The 17,764-nt window shown below is 37.7% G+C and overlaps 1 protein-coding gene across 1 annotated transcript; it reads right to left on the bottom strand.

Moving 5' to 3' along the window:
* Positions 1-2,890: 2,890 nt before the first annotated feature.
* On the bottom strand, positions 2,891-16,749 carry LOC109040858 (lysosomal aspartic protease). The gene is made up of 9 exons (XM_019056946.2): positions 16,530-16,749; positions 15,425-15,605; positions 12,332-12,452; positions 10,093-10,223; positions 7,737-7,933; positions 6,469-6,594; positions 4,874-5,054; positions 3,504-3,596; positions 2,891-3,145 (listed from the first exon to the last, which is right to left on the bottom strand). The coding sequence occupies exons 1-9, from the start codon at positions 16,634-16,636 to the stop codon at positions 2,987-2,989; spliced, it is 1,296 nt and encodes a 431-aa protein (XP_018912491.2). The 5' UTR covers positions 16,637-16,749; the 3' UTR covers positions 2,891-2,986.
* Between the last annotated feature and the right edge of the window lie 1,015 nt (positions 16,750-17,764).

Here is a 17,764-nt window from a genome sequence, read left to right as displayed (position 1 = left end):
GTGCTTCTTGCTTTTCAATCAATCTATTCAAGGAGGTATTAGGGGTCACTTAAGGACGTAAGGAGTTAAGGACAGTATTGCACCAGGGTGGCCCAATTGAGGACACCGCACCAAGAACAGCATATAGGCGTATAGGTCGTTATTACGCCCATCTGCTTTTCGGATTCTACGTACCCTGGACTATGCTGTATGCTGTGATATCGATAGAATATATAGATAGGTAACGGCTCAAGGTCGAAAAACCTTTTTTTCCCGAGTTAAGTCAGGCCTCTGGATCGATGGGTGCAAGAACGACCTATAAACGGGCCTTAAAACTTATGGGCCTATAAGGTGCTAGTTACCGAGTTACCCCTTCCTTAACTCACTATCGATAATCATTCATTTTGCGTTAATCATGCGTGATTAAAATGATTTATACTTCATATTGCCACCAAAATGACTTTAGGCGTAATAATGGCCTATCAACCGCGTTTTTAAATTAAATATATTATAGTGTAAACCAAAAATGTATCCCAAAATCAACCCGGCATCCTTCAATGGAAGGGTTAGGTCACCCAAAAACCCCAAAACAGGGTACCTGCATAGAAAAGTCTGCGCAGTACATAAAAAACTAAACATTAAATGCGTTTTTCTCAATCGCGGTTTCCAGTTATAGGCTGTTCTTGGTGCGGTGTCCTCGATTGAAATAGCCTCGATACACGCTGGGCTTGTCGATTTCCTTTGACATTTTTTGCAGTGGTGAATGCATAGCTGAAGTGCGCTCCAGCTAGAATTGTATTTAGCGAATGGGTGGTTTTTATACGAGGATTAAAAATAAACAAGTGGTACGGAATATAACAAAAGAATATGAACTATTCAAAAGGATAATCCGGGTATCGGAATTTGGCTGACGAGGATTAAAAATAAACAAGTGGTAAGGAACAAAACACCCGAATATGAACTATATAATGGACCGTAGGTTGATTTAAATTTCTGACCGAACTGTTTTTCAACGCTTCAGTCAAATAAAACACCAATTTATTGAGTTGCATGAGCTCGTACAATCAGTCATTCCATTAATTTTGTGCTCCAATTTCTCGCGAAACTACAAACCTGATATCGAAACTTGGCCGTTTTGAAAACGCCTTCAAATGCGGCGTGATACCTCACGCATTCCGGAGAGTTCAAATAGTCGTATCATTGCGCCTTAGAAATGCGACGGCAGATTACAATTGAAATAGCCTTCATACACGCTAGTCTTGTCGATTTCCTTTGACATTTTAGTAGTCGTGAATGCATAGCTAAAATAAGCTCCAGCCAGAAGTGTATTCAGCAAATGAGTAGATTTATAGGAGGATTGAAAACAAACAAATGGTAGGAAATAAAATATAATAATAAGAACTTTGCAAAACGATAATCCGGGTATCGGAACTTGGCTGTTTTGAAAACGCCTTCAACTGCGGCGTGATACCTCACGCATTCCGGAGAGCTCAAATAGTTGTATCATTGCGCCGTAAGAATGTGACGGAAGATTACAATTATTGACATAGCCTCCATACATACTCGGCTTGTCGATTTCCTTTGATATTTTTGCAGTGGTGAATGCATAGCTGAAGTCGCTCCAGCTAGAATTGTATTTAGCAAATGGGTGGTTTTTATACGAGGATTAAAAATAAACAAGTGGTACGGAATATAACAGAAGAATATGAACTATATTCAAAAGGATATTCCGGGTAGCGGAATTTGGCTGTCTTGAAAACGCCTTCAAATGCGGCGTGATACCTCACGCATTCCGGAGAGCTCGAATAGTTGTATCATTGCGCCGTAAGAATGTGACGGGAGATTACAATAATTATACTGTGAGAATTTTTATAGACATTTCCCGGATAGCGCGTTCTGTCAAACGGACCTATGCGCCATGGAAAAGCATTGCAAGTATAGGACGGAATAAGCCGGACGCCGGACGCCCGATTCTGCCTCTAATCCAAGCCCCCCTCTACCTTCCTCACCCTAAGGCGCTTAGGTCCGTTTGATAGAAATACGTCCATTTGACAAAAGATAATGAAGACCCTCTGCCAAGTTTCAGCCAAATGAGATAATATATACCCCGATACCCGTGCGGTAGACAGGTCTTTTTTGAAGGTATTTACTTTTATTTTATTTTTTCTTAACTTTTTGCCCGGGATGAGGCTACTAGATGAGGCAGGATGAAGAACACTGAAAATTGCGTTTTTCAGGATATAATAGATGTGAGTCAGGAAAAGACAAAAGTATATTCGGCGACAGCAGCAAAAAATAGGTAGGATACGGCCAATCAAACATCTTATGAATTTTTTCCCCCTTCCTTTTTAACGGTGGAACATCCGGATAAGATTTATAAGGGGTAAATGACTAAGTCTCGTGTATTCGCACAAGTATGTGTCGGAAAAAAGCTCAACATTTGGCGGACGTACGTGTTTCCTATATCCTTTTATGCACTGAGACCGGAAATGATAACTATTTTCCTCCTGTTTCATTGGGATTTCCTGGCAATTCGAATTTTCCCGTCTCTAAAAAAAGAACTTCGGTGGAAAACTCAGTTTACCGAAAAAAATGCTCAAAATGTGATAGGTGTTCCTGATATCTTTTTTTGCGCTGAGTCCGAAAATGATATAACTATCATCTCTCTATTTCACCGGGATTTTCTAAGAAATTTAATTTTCCAAAAAGGAGGAAAGCGAAGTCTCTAAAAGAAGGACTTCAACGGAAAACTCAATTTTCCGGGGAAAAAGCTCAACTCCCCAAAAATGGGCAAGACAAAATTGCTGCATTAGAGAAAGAGCATTCAATCAGCCTCTTTGGATTCCATAATTACCTTTAGTCCTTTACAATACGCAGTCGCACTCCATTGGGATAGTAATAAATTACATGATGTATTTAAACACATTTTATTCCTTCCTTCTTATGGGCTGCGAAAAATATAAATTTATCATTGAAAGTATCAATCATTTTATGACGCGGATGCATTCTAGGCCTCATGCGTTTTATAATCTGTTATTGAAATTGTGTTTTGATCGAAATCGTAAATTGTATAATATTTTGAGAGCAAAGGAATGCCGAAAATCCATTCTTTCCCATCCTGTGGTGCGAAAGTTGATAGGCACAAAACATAGCCATTGTAAAAAATCTGAAAAAAAGAAGAACACAACAATTATTTTCATTCAACCAAAGCTATTTTTGTAGCATTAAAAGTTTCCTAAGATGAGAAGGGGGCAAAATGGTCATCGGAATTGTTTTTTTTTTTACTTGTAGGCTGTTCCGTTTTAATGACGCAGCAAGTTTTTTTGAAAGCTAACGTCATTCCAACTGCTTTCCATTTGAATTGCATGAACTTAGATCACGATCATCAATACGCCAAGAATTTTGTCTTCTTAAAAATTGTATCACATAAAAATGTGAATGTATTAATTTTGCCTGAAAAAATGTATCATAACGCACGATTCTCACAGAGGCACATGTATTGAAAAGCTTTGAGATATATTTACCTGCTGAATATATTGTTCCCCGTAGAGGACAATATCTTTATTCCCAAAAGAAAAATAAAGTTCTGGAAGTTTTGCGATGTTCTCGCACGGCACCTGAAAAACGGTAGCAATGGACAATAATATGAATTATGTATTGGTCGCCGTTTCTTGTGTAGTTGTACGAAGCTTTTTGTGACTAAAATTATGATTAATGATTATGAAAGTAAGGGAGAGAAAAAAAAAAGACAAGAGAAGGAGGAGACAAAAAGATAATGGTTTTTCTTTAACAGCGACTTACTTATACATACAAAGACCACTTGCTCCTTATTTCCATAATATATAGCACTCGTAGCAGGTATTAAATTTTAGACATATCTAGGAAATGAAACAGATGGAGAGATGATGAAGGGAGGGAGTGGGAAAGAGGCATGAGAAGTGAGGTCTCTCTCTACTTCTGTAGTCTGACCCTACGAGAGAAAAAATGCCTTCAATTGAGAATGATACTGCAACACACGGAAGCTTGAATAGTTGTATCATTCCATTGTTACTGATATTCCGATGGTTGAAGTCAGAGACCACGGAAAAGGGAGAGTGGGGGGAGGGAGGGAAGAAGGAGGGAAGGAAGGAAGGAAGGAAGGAAGGAGGGAAGGAAGGAGGGAAGGAAGGAAGGAAGGAAGGAAGGAAGGAAGGAAGGAAGGAAGGAAGGAAGAAGGAAGGAAGGAAGGAAGGAAGGAAGGAAGGAAGGAAGGAAGGAAGGAAGGAAGGAAGGGAGCGATAGAAAAAGAAAAATGGGGAGAGAAAAAGATGTTTAATAATGCAAGCACAAAGGAAGAAAGAGATATTTCAAAGGAAAAGCTGTATTAGTTGTATATTTTGGTTGTCTCACGGCAGAGAAAATTATTTTGCATATGATCTTGGTAAAAGTCGACATAATGGCCGACAATGCATGGGCTATGACGGAAACGCAAATTTTAGTGGTCAGAGAGCCTAAATTCCAAGCAACAAAGGTTGCAATAAATTGGAATTAAGCACATGGTAAAAATATTGTTATTGTACCTGAGTGTTGTTGTGGCTGATGTACCTACTTGTTATCTCTTCACTAATAGATAGGATTCTTATTGTAAAAATGTATTACCTACAATAAAATTGAAATACGTTGCACTTTTTTTTCTTCTGCAAATGGCCTACTATCTTCCTCACACATGAACCTCATTTAATTGATTATGATCAAAATTGGTATTTATCGACCAAATTATGCAAACAATTCGCAGTTTCTCGGTACAAATTGCAACTTCATTACATTAAACTGCATAATTATTTCAATATTTTCGTTACTCTGGACTACGAGGAAAAACAATGAGATATTGAGAGTAATGAGTAAAGTCCCTTACACGGTAAAATCCGAAAAAGAACGGCTGTGCCCCAATAAGCTGATGTATCTGATTGATTGCCGCGGTAGGGCCAATTATGATGTTCCCACCAGAAGCTAATTTAGCAAGACAGGAATCTTTGCAAAACTCTAACACTGGTTTCCTCTTCTTTTTCTTGTTCTTGACGTACGTGAAGCCCAGGCTGTCAAAATTAAGCGAAGAAAACGTTTAAACATATTACATTTTTTAACATTTTACATTTATTAATTTTTGCTTAGCATCTTACCCCTGCGTTAAGGTCTTCGAGAAATTTGTAAAGCCTTTGGTGTCTTGAGGAGGTAGAAATTAATTTGACCGCGTTTTCTGCAGAGAAAAACCAAACCTCATCAGGTATTGCCAAATTCTATTCGGTAATTTAATTTTTTACAAGAGAACGTTATTTTTGCGGATTCCTTTGAAAATTCTAAGAAATTTGCTTCGTGCCATGCAGGAAGTTTACAGAAATTTGGACCTAACTCCGCACAACCGTTTTCATGTAAAATATTGAATTGCCCAATTAAATTTAGCAATAGCTGATTCGGCTTGGTCCCTTTCTGCTTAGCGCGGTCCAATTATATTATCGTTGGCATAAATTATTCATTCACATTTGAAACATCGGAGGAATTTCGTAAAACTTTTTCCTACCGATTTTTCTAGAAGCTTTTTTTTAGAAGATTTTTCTGGAGAAAAATCAGTAAGAAAAAGTTTTACGAAATTTGATAAAGCATGGCCGATAAAGTTAACATAAGAAGTGACATAGGAAGAAGTTACGTTGTTTTTGTGTGTGTGTGTGTGTGTGTGTGTGTGTGTAACTGATCCAACGTTACCGATTAAAGCTGGCGGTAGTGGGCGCATGTTAAATTATTTCCGACCATGAACGTAATATTTCTCGAAAGTATCATTGAAAATAAATCGTCGAAAAATCGGTAACTGCCTCCGATTTAAGTCTGAATAGGGCCATCGGTAAAGGCTCCATTTTGATTCACGATTTCAGCACCCCAACTGTACTGCCGAGCTAAAGAAAAACACCGTATGAGCCTTCTCAATCTCGGGCGAGCAATCTCGTGTACTGAGGCAATTTGACTGATCGGATGTGGATATATATGATAAAAGGAAGTTTGTTAAAATGATCAATCAAAAAGAACCCTGAGCACCGATTTTGCGTGCTTCACAGCTGTTATCTATTGAATTCCTTCGTGACTAGCTATTTTTTGCAGAAAAAAACATGTCTATTGTTAACATTTTTCGTCAGTTACGGTGCATTTTTCTTTTTCATTTTTTTTTAAATTTTGCATGTCATCTTTTGAAAACTGTATTTCTCATTTTTTGACCAAAATTACGTCACGATCATTTTTTTGTGTGTCGATGACGCGGTTGTACAATCGTAGCTAGAAAAATGTAGTGGGGGTGGGGGGAGGGGGGTGTTGGGTTGTACCCTCAGTTGTGACCGTCGCCATGTTAATTTTTCCTACGGTGATATTTATGGCTATCACCTCGGCTATGGCACAACATTTATAATATTCCCACATCGAAACATGAAGCACAAAACGTAACCGTTAATATGCTGATGAACATACTCTTTGATGTCGAATTGCCAATATTTGTCACCGGTAAGTGGAACTTTCGCTGACGCTGACCCATTATAGTGATGTGGATCTGCAGCTCCTATCAAGATGGATCCAGCCCGATCGCTCGTTGGGTCCCTGAAACATGGCACCGTAGTCGTGAAAAATCACAAAGCAATAGCTCATAAAGAGTACCTAGATTGCCTTGAGAATCTCGGAAAAAGGAGTCTAATTTCATTATCGGCAGACCTTTATTACTTACAATATTTACATCATATAAATCTGCTCATTTTTGATAACCCACGCATGTGGTGATTTCAGGAGCAGCTCAATACTGTCGTGCCAAGGAAAAACGCCGTATGAGCCTCCAGACGTTGCCAAATTTCTTTGATAAAACACGAATTTCCTGATAAACCTGTGAAAATTGTCCTCCCAATTATTCAGAGAATTTGTGCACAATTTCACCTGAAGTTCCGGAAGAATTCAAGGAAAAATATTCATAACGTTCCTAGAAAATAAACGTTTTATCGAAGGAAATTTGGCAACTCTCGAATGTTCATACGGCGTTTTTCCTTAGCACGGCAGAATAGTAGAACAGTATTTCGACGGTGTACGTCCGCAACCACGTATCTCGTTTGCGGTGTTTGAAAATCTCTGCTCCTATTTTATTTTTTTTTAAAGAAAGAACGAATCGACATCATTCCTTGAAGTATTTGAAGAATTTTGTTTGCACATCGAAGAAAAGTCACTGAAAATTTCATAAAATGACGTTCAGTTAGTTCTCCATTTGAAAAAATGAAGTATGACAGGAAGTCTGCTACATCGCAAACCAAGATACGTGGTTGCGGATTTACATAGTCGATGTACCTCCCGGAAGCTGTAAGTTTCAGAATGGCGAAATGTCTTGAAATGATATTCCGCACGTAACGGTGCTTTAGAGATCTTTGCAATTTCGCTCTTTGTTTCCTTGAAACTGCGCAATAAGTTCAAAGAGTTTAATGCGCAAGAGGAATTTTCTTTAGGATGTCTCAAGTCCAGGCGGTTTCAAAATACATACCTTAAAATTCCGGCCGAAGTCATTTTTTGCAAATGCATAGCCATGCACCTGTATAAGTCATTCGAGAAGACAAAAGCGCAAAGAGATCTTAGGGAAGTCCTCTGAAGGGCCTGTACACTTTGCACAGGTCTATAAAGGCAACATGGACCATTATATATTTTTTGTATTTATTTATATTTATATTTTATTTTTTCATATTTTTTTTGCGTATAAGTTAACGTACCTGTTTAAATATAGACTGAACATGTTCCTTTTTATTTTATTCTGACGTACAAGCTCTCTCCAGATCAGCGGAGCTCCTTGCAAATTTTCCGTGCCCCTTGACATTCCCAAAATTCCATCATAGCGAGTAAAATACATGAACCAAGGTATGTTGCTGACCTCCGCGAAAGTCACGTTTGTTGCATTCATATGAGCAAACTGGAAACAAAATCAAGAAAAGACTTTAAGTGTTGCGATTTGCACAAAGGAATATCTTACAACAGAGTTTCGGAAATTGAGTATTTATCATATTTACACGGAGAAGATTTTGACAGATTTTGAATTGGACCGAATTTATCGGAAAGGAACCAACAGTACCAACACACATTTTCGAAAAAATTGAGTTAAAAATGTTTTTGACTTCCGCGTGCCAAAAACTGAAAGTCGAAAAAGAGAAATTAGTCTGTGAAAAGAGGGGTTAAAGTTTATTTTCTATGAGCCTTATGCATGAATAAAACTTCAAAGCTCTTTCTCTCAGTTTCAACTCGATGAACTCGGTCCAATTTTGTTCAAAGACCCTATATAAATCAGGTAATAGCCATGTGCGTAGCTATAGGGAGCCTCCGGGACTAGCCCCGCCTAACCCCAGCGAATCTGTAACGGTATGAGGTCGCTCATTACCATTGGATCTCCGTAAAGGGTAAAGGGGTTCAAATCCCCTCCTCATCCATGCAAAATTTTTCTCGTTGCACACACTAATGGTTATGGCGCTTTAAAAATTACTTATCATGTGCGAAGTCAATTGGGTTTTCGGAAACATGAGAAATTTGATCGAAAAAATAACAAAAAAAAAAAAAAAAAAAAAAAAAAAAAAAAAAAAAAACAGTGAAATCACGTTGATACAATTGGACTATATTTTGCAATTAGGAACTATAAATTCCAACCCGGTTTAAAAACAGCATGTGTGCCATTAGTTTCCCTAAGCACATAAGTGTTTTTTCAGATGAGCCAGAATTTGTAGGTCCAAATTGTAAAATGCAATCCAATTGGACGTATTTCTATCAAACGGAACTATATTCATTACGACGTGAGCCCTGTTATGCGTGTATTCTTATGGGTCTCAGGGCTCATGTCTTAATGCACATAGTTCCGTTTGATAGAAATACGTCCAATTAATAGTCTGTTAAGGCCGCATTAAGAGGGAAGTGGCGCATAAGGAGCGGCTGCACCAAACACCGGCGAGGCTCTAAAATGAGAGGAAAAGAAAAAGATGAGGAAAAAGCGGAGAGAAGGAATGAAGAGTAACGAAAGTAATCGAAATTACCGGAATAGACAGCTATTCGAAAACATAGTCATCCTCCTGTGTGATTTGACTGAACCAATGAACAATGGGTGATTTTTTTTTGTAAACATCGTCCTCTTGAATTTCGCCTTCAATTTTGCCGCATAGACAAGAAACATACCCAGGAGTGCGAATAGTCATCCAGTCATCCATTATAAAGGCACGCATTTCTATCCCTCCACAAGCTTCACTTTAACCGAAAAACTGTACATCGACGGCGAAACTACCAGACCACGTATCTCGGTTTGCGACACTTCAAACTTTCTGTCATACTTTATTTTTTAAATGGAGAACTACTCAACGTCAATTCTTTAAAACCTCCTTGATTTTTCTTCTCTGTTCAAAGAAAATTTTGTAAAAACTTTGAGAAATAATCTTGATTTGTGCTCCTTCAAAAAATTAAAAAGGGAGCGGAAATTCGGAAACACGGCAAACGAGATGCATGCTTTTGCGAGCTTTACCGTCGATATGTTGCTAACGTCTATCGGTATAGGTATCGACCATTTGAATATCGCCTTCAGTTTTGCAACACAGACAACAAACATCCCGGAGGGCACGAATAGTTTGCTTTTCGAAAAATACACATTGATCTCACTCCATGAACGGCAAAATAATATACCACGAGTGAACCTATTGATAGATATCATCCATTCGCCTTAAATTTAATCCTATAGGCAACAATCATACCACGGAGCGCTCTGGGTAGCCCCCATAAGTTTTTCTAAAACTATGACGTGTTAGGAGGAATTTTTACTGCTCTTATCGACAAAATTACTGAAATAAAATGTCCTAGATGACATGTCACACGGTTATTTCGGAAATCCCCTACATTTGCTGGAAGTGTCGTGAAAAATTCTGAGGGACGAGGTCCCATTCAGCCCGCTTAGTCCTAAAATCATCTGTGGATCTCGTTTCCTGATTCAGTTACATTGCTCTATTTACACACAGATTTCAAATTTTTATATGCTATGAGTAAGAACGAGAAATAACATTTGCATTCGAATGTTTTCACTATGTTTACGCTATCTATGCTTACCTTGAAAGTGTCGATGGTTAAAATTCCAGTCAAATTACCGCCAAACGTGCCTTGGCCGAGATCAAGATAAAAATTACGTCCATCTGGATGAGATGTGTTAGATCTTTTTGCGTTATACTTGTCTTTATTATCTGAAAAGACAAAGAACTATCATAAGATTTTTTCGATTCTTTCCAGCCTCGAGCTGATTATATTTAAAATAAGCCTTGTACTGATTTGGATAATCCCGGACGTACCGCAATTTACCGTTTCAGTTCTACAGGTAGGAAGTTTTTTTGTTTAAAAAACCGTGGAGGCTTATTCAACAAATTTCTCTCACTTAATGGCAAAGAGAATTTTTTGCAAAAATAATAATCCAACTTTTGTACTTTTTTAGCTCCAAACTGACTTTACCATTTTCAATTGATTTCTCAATGCTTATTCGTGCTTACCTCAATAACTCAGAAGAATTAGGAAGTTACTTTTTGCGTAATATTGGCTTAACAATATCAGGGCACCTGTCCGAGAAGCACAGGTCGCAATGAATAGCAATTACGCGGTCGAATTGCTACTCACTGAATCGGATCGGTGTATGTTGTTGCCTATCTACTAATCGAAGGAGTTCCTCTTATTGCAATTTAAAGCACTACCTAACATTAAAATGAGAGGCAATTATTCACTGTATTGGGAATTGCCAATCTTTCTAATCCATGGAACTCATTCTACTGATCGTTTAAAATCGGTAGTTATTAACCGAGTGCGTACAAATATTGCGAATTAATGGTAATGTGTGATATTTAGAGTGATAACGGTTTTCAATTTTTCGGAGACGGATTCGAATTTTCTGCAAAGAAATATTTGAACCACTTCAACTTCCTTTTTAATTCTAAAGCCGTGGAAAATCTTTGTTTCTTTCCACCACCTAATAATTTTCTGAAAAAAAAAAAAAAAAAAAAAAAATACAACACTTGAACAATTCACCTTTTTTTTCTCTCTTTTTTTGAAAATTTGATTTTACAAAAGATTGGTGGGCGACAAAACAATTTACAATTATTTTCGGCTTCATCATCAAAAAATGAAAAAAAATCCGAAAAGAAAAATCCGGAACATTGTTGCTTCCTTAGGAAACCCCGTTTTTTAAAAAGAAAATCTCGATTTTCCGGTAAACACACATTAGTGGAAATAAGGAAAAACTGAAGCCATTTTTGTACTCAGCGCTAAAATTTACTTCAACAGAATTGTCAAATCCTTAGCATTTTACATTTTGTTTTCTGTTTAAGTAAGTTTAAACTTATGATATTCCTAAAATCAGTGAAATTCAAGTGCCTGCAATTCCCTATATAAATACAAGCTCAGCTGATTTGGGTGTTTAATGTCTTAGGATCTACACCAAAAGGCTAATCATGCTAGGACCCCTAAACTTCTTAGACTAAATAGGCCCCGTAATCGGGCACATCCTTTAAGCTCAACCAGTCAGAGAAGCAGGCCCGCCACAAGGGGGGGGATACTGGGTCCCTGGTACCGGGGCCCGTGTTACCCGTGAAAAACCACTACGAATTCACAGGCAACCCTTGTTTCGTAAGAAAAAGTGAAAATTTACCCTAAAAATTTCGCAAAAGGTGAATAGATTTTCAGAAACACGCTGGGGCACTGTAGAGTTCTTCTTAAATTTTCAAAGAAGTATACTTCTTGGAAAATTTCTATCTAGATTTCTATCTAAGATTTCAGTACAGACGGATATATTTAGTAACTGCGTTTCATTTTCTTCCGTCGTCAGATGCTGAGGGTCTCCAGTCTGGGCATCCTCGACTTCAATGGCTCAACTCCCTTGCCATAGACAAACAAAGGGGGAGTCCAGGGGGGCCTGGCCCTCATAGAACTGAAAATAGTATCATGTGCCCCCCCCCCCAAAAAAAAAATAAAAAATTTCCAGATGTTTTGAATGTAACAATTCGCAAGTATTTTGTGCTGAAAGTATAAAAAAAAAAAAAAAAAAAAAAAAAAAAAAAAACAATTATTCCGCAGAAATAGATGGAAAAATTCTTTATGGAAGCTTCAAAATGCGTCCGATTAGTCGTATAAATTCTATAATTTCTCGGGGGATGCCCCTCGGACCCCCTCCCCTCCGTGCTTGGGGCCCGGACCTTAAAACTGGTACCAGGGCCCGAGATGAGATGTGGTGGGCCTGCAGAGAAGGGCAGCAAGATGGATTTGTTTTAATGTTTTTTTTTTTTTTTTTTTTTTTTTGCAACATACTCACCGCAGGTCCATTCTTTACAGTTGTTAGAGACTACCCAAGTATCCGCCCACGACGTATCGATGACGAACTTGTAAGTCAGATTTGCTGGTTTCCCAATTCTGATGAGAGCATAGAAATCTGACTAAAATTATCAAAAATTGAATAGCAACAAATTAATAAAGGCTTAATTAAATCATGGCTTGTACTGAGGGGCCGATCATAAATTTCAATTACTTAACAAAATTTAAGAACAAGATTTGTTTCGAAGGGTTTCGTTTTCCATGAGTATGTTTTATTAGTCCTCATGAAACCTTGAGTGAACATAATTAGATACACCTATTCAGAAAGTATGTATCTTAAAAATCTCGAAAGATAGCTCGCCGATCAAGCGATGCATTGTTACTCTCCTTAAATAGGGCCGGATTAAGGGGGTGGCCACATCGGCCGCGGCCCATGGCGGCAAATTTTTCAATTGTTTTAAATGTAGGTATAAAAAAACATCGGATTTAGAAAAAAAAATTACAAACGAGAAAATGCTACAAAATCTCTCATTTCCTGAGAGTATAGTAATTTCTAATTTTGTCGTCTTTCAGTGATACAAGAGACAGTACCTTTAATTAGTCGAGTTGAGAGAGAAACCAAACACACAATTTGGCCTAGAACGGCGCACAGAGGGCCAGGAATCGAATTTAGCTGGACAAAAGTCCATTTTGGCTTGTCTAGAAAATTCGAAAATAGACACCACTGAGCGATGAGGTATATCATGGAGTATCTGTACATCACTGGGTTTGGGGGTCTTATCACTAATAAGACTGCGATGCCAAGATTTTCCCGAGCGCGCGTGGTGTGTTTATTTATCCTATATGCTGGCTTGGTTCAACGCTCATCCAAAAGGTTATGTTCCACAAACCTTCGAGTGTTTCCCAACATAACGAGTGTTTTACCAAGTTAGATTAACATGTTTTCATTTTACTTTAAGGTATTTTTATCAATTTTTGCATTGTATAGTCTGGTACACAAAATTAAAAACTGGGCACGAAAATGTCCTAATTTTTAGGTTTAAAGTGGTCTGCAATTTTCTGTAAAGATCTGTAAGGTTACGGACCGCTACCATGTGGTTCAGTACATCCTAAACATCTAAATTTTCATTGGTTCATTTGCTTTTTCTTGCTTTACCGTGAATTATGAATTTTTTTGTGACGCAAGATCGAGGATTTTATGCTAATTTCTTATATTAGATCTCTCACGTGCCAGGCATTGGCGATTCTTGCATGTTGGCATCAATGCTCTTTCTCATTGTAAATACACTAACGAAAATCGATTCTAGGTTAGGATTTTCGATATATATCGATTCTATCGTAGATGTGTTCATATGGATGAAAGACAGTGTTGCCAAATTGCAAGCATGTCGTATAATGGCGCTATCCTACGCTAATCTACTTATATTGTTATTATAGATGTCCATACAATTGCTGCCCCGACTTCTGGGGTTAAATTATGACTGATTCTGAATAAAATTTTCTAATTCAAGGTTTTATTCCGGCTTTGCCTCTCTATCTTCTAATTTCTGGCAAAAGAAGTGCATTCTTTAAAACAATATTTTCATTGGTTCCGCCAAAAAATACGCGACAAGCAGACGACTCCTGAATTTTCTGGACATGTCTGGAGAGTTCAAATGGTCAATTTTGTGTAAGAACACACTCCGAAATTTTAGAATTTCTTTGGTCTACTCGCAATTTTTCGCAATTTTCTGAGCAATGAGTATTTTCGTTGGGCGAGATGAGATTCAATACTATAATTACGCTGAAAAATACGCGACATGCAGACGACTCCTGAATTTTCTGGACATGTCGGAAGGGTTCAAATTGTCAATTTTAAGTAAAAGCACGCTCAGAAATTTGAGAATTTCTTTGGTTCACTTGCAGTTTTCGGCAGTTTTCTAGGCTATGAATATTTTCGTTGGGCGAGATGAGATGCAATGCTAATTCTGCTGAAAAATACGCGACATATATTCCCATATATTACCCAAAGATAAATCATCACTTTTCAAATTTTTTTTTAAATTTTAAACTGAAAAATGTTGAACAAAGAAAGCAAAACTGTAATTTACTCACTAAAATAACCCTCAGAAACCAATTTCTTCACACAAAACAATCTCAGGTACCTCTGAAGATTTGAGTGAAAAATTGCTATTAATTACCCGTTGATAAAGCAATTTTTTTTAAATAATTCTCATCAAAAACTTCAAAATTTCTTTAAAGAAACCCAAAATATGGATTCAGCGATCTAAATTACCCCTAAAAACATACATTCTCTCATATTAGTAAGTTCAGGCGTCTCTGAGGACTTTTGACCGGCTAAACTTGGCTGCTGGCCCTCCGTGCGGCGCGACTTAGGGAGAAATGATTACGAGGACTTGAGATGAAAAGGAGAAGCCCTCGGCGCGGCAATCGGCATGTAACACATATTAGCGCCTACAAGACTACACGAATACTTCACGCATTGCAACAAACACAGTGCGGTTATTGTGGTCAGCGTGAAACGGATAGCGCCTACAAGAATGCATGGATACTTCACGCATTGCGCCAAACACAGTGCGGCCAGCGTGAAACGCATAGCGCCTACAAGACTGCGTGAATACTTCACGCATTGCGCCAAACACGGTGCGGTCGGCGCGGCGCGGCGGCGGAAGTTAAAATCATTAAACCAAATTTTGTGTTTGTCCTTTCATAATGTTTTCGTTCATTTCTTATGAATGGAAGGCCTTGTCCATTAGAGATAGGTTTACGAAACTTGATGGGGAAACAAGTAGGAAAATCCGGTCCTGTCCTTAAAAGGAAAAAATACCCAAAGGTAACATAATATAGACACATTGTCATTAACATTCAGCTTGTTAAAACAATTATATCGTTTCGATAAATGTTGGGAATCATATTTAAGTTAAAAGTTATATAATATATTATATTCCTTAAATATTATACATTATTATTCCTTATATATTATTATATTCCTTACGATCATTTAAATCATGATAATTTATGAAAGAAATGTCCCATCTCCAATATCATGGCCCCACCCCTACGTGCAGTGCGGAGAAAATATACAAGAACTTACGTCAAATCTTTTGAAAATGGCGAGGGTTTCGTTCTTGACAGGAGCAGGAGCCATTTTCAGTTTTTTAAAAATGTCCTGAAGATGCGAATTTTGATGAGCCGTTCCATTTTTGAGAAGACCTTTTGATCCGACGAATTCAAGAAGAGACTGGGCAGGGTGTTTGGCCCTGTGGATTGGTAACCTATTTTGGATAACAAAACGCAATGTCGACCAAATTAGAACGGTATGCAATGTTTTAGGATCGTTAAGAATCGTTGTCGCTAACCACAGATTGAAGGTTAAATCAGAATAAGGAAGAATCCCTTCGAAATGACTTACTTAAACATCTCTTAAAAAATTAACCCTTTTGCAATTGCCAGAATTTTCTTTTTGCTTCAAACCGCCATCACATCGATGACCAGAAGCGTAAAACCACTTATCTACGTTTGCGATGTCACAAGACTACCTACCCTACCTTATTCTTTCATCGGAAAACTAGTCAACGAATTTTTTGAGAAAACCTCCTTGATTTTCTCTTTTCTTTTAGTCTTTTAGCAGAATATTCTGTATAAATTTCAGGCTATGAAATTGGCTTGTTTCTTTTCGGAGAAATGAATTAGAAGCGGGAATATTGAAACATTGCAATGAGAATACGTAGTCTCTCATTTCGGCCATCGACAAGAGGAATTTGTTGAGGAAACTCTTAATTGAAAGGATATTTACGGCTAAAATTGATAAATACCTACCTATCTCCGACCGTGCAAATCTCCGCTCATAATTTATTTTAGTTCACTGAATTCCCTCCTTTTTTCTTCAAAAAAAAGTAACGAACAGATTTGTCCCCCGTAGAAATTTCCGCAGAATTTTCTTTACTCATTCAAAAATATTTATAAAAAATTTTAAGGAGATATTTTTTTTCCATATTGTATACATTCCCACTCTCACAAAAATAAAACAGAATCGGAAATTTCGAAACGTTGAAATGCATACTTAAAGACTCAATTTTCGATTTTAGCCTTCGATACACAACTTCATGCTCGTTCATCCACTGCCAAAGTTTGTTCTCTCGCCTTCTTCTAAAGTTGGAATCATCAGGTAGATACTTTAAGCTTTAAACTGAACTTACTCAATAGCCTTTTCTCCATCGATTTCTCGAATTGTGACACCAACAGATGATTCAAAGAATAAACAAAAAAATGTCCAAACTAAGAACAAATTCAGCGGTAGCGCCATCCTCGCGCCTCAGTATTGTAAAATTCTGCCTCCCAAAATATCACTGGAGGCAAATCACCACATAACTACCCACGTTGAAACTGAGCCTAAGCTTCGTAGAAGCTAATAATGTCTTATTCTTAATTATTCTCTTATCGTTTATTGAACTGTACTTGTGATGAAAATTAGAAGAAAAAATAAGATAAATATGTTTTAATACCACGATGTATTGAAAACTGCGGATTACAGTGAGGCTTGATAACCTCTGATCCACTGTCAAAATGTGCTGACCACACTGATTTGCTATTCTTGCGCGATTACATTTGATCCAACCTTGAAATGACTCACCCTTCATAATTGCTTGTCTGTGCCTCACCTTATCTACATTCCTAAAATTATATTCGTGATAAAAGAGCTCTCAGATTATTTTTCATGTACCGACCACCTGACACTCTCAAGCGATTAGCACCATCTAGCTATTTGACGCCCATGTGTCTGTTTTATGTACAAATATGTACCACTCATGAGATGAATCAAGATGATCAAGAAAGATGATTAGTTGAGCATCATCAAAACCTAGGCAGACGACATTAAATTAAACTAACCAACATTTTCGGTAGAGATTTCCCAGATATCGGACCTCTGACCAGACTGATCGATTGCTATAGTTTGCACAGAGGTCCATACAGATAGGTACACCAAGAGGAAATCATCTAATCACGACCCACTTGCCTTTTTTCCAAGAGCAACAAATAAATCTTACAAGAAACTGTTAATATCTACGGCTGAGTGAACCTGGTACAATTTTTGGAGCTTAATCAATAATCAGCCAATAGGATCGATTTCAGACCAGCAGAAAATCTTTGTTGCGTAGCATCCCTCATTTGCTCCAAGTGTAAGTATTATGCTTTATTTATCGAATCAGTAAGTATAACGGTGCTGCGCGGCGTAACTGCTCCGCTTCGACCAGTTTGCCTTCAATATTTTACTTAGGCAATATACGCTACTTTGGAGCAGTAATAGTTGCTTGCGCTAGTTTAGTCACCTTTTACGAGAATGTGTACGTACGGTGAGTCATTCCTAATTTTGACAATGGAGATGTTGCATGTGTGAGGAATTTGCGATTTTTGATTCTCACGTAAAAGTTCG

This window comes from Bemisia tabaci, chromosome 5 (assembly GCF_918797505.1).
Source record: "Bemisia tabaci chromosome 5, PGI_BMITA_v3".
NCBI classification, from domain to species: domain Eukaryota; kingdom Metazoa; phylum Arthropoda; class Insecta; order Hemiptera; family Aleyrodidae; genus Bemisia; species Bemisia tabaci.
This window is presented reverse-complemented; position numbering and strand designations above follow the sequence as displayed.

What these genes read in the sequence shown, in the direction of transcription:
- LOC109040858 (XM_019056946.2), bottom strand. Translation starts at nt 16,636, where the DNA reads ATGGCGCTACCGCTGAATTTGTTCTTAGTTTGGACATTTTTTTGTTTA. An exon ending in TGGCAATTCGACATCAAAGA is followed by an intron (nt 5,055 to 6,468) that starts GTATGTTCATCA and finishes TAATTTTGACAG; the next exon opens with CCTGGGCTTCACGTACGTCA. An exon ending in GGGAACAATATATTCAGCAG is followed by an intron (nt 3,146 to 3,503) that starts GTAAATATATCT and finishes TCTTTTTTTCAG; the next exon opens with ATTTTTTACAATGGCTATGT.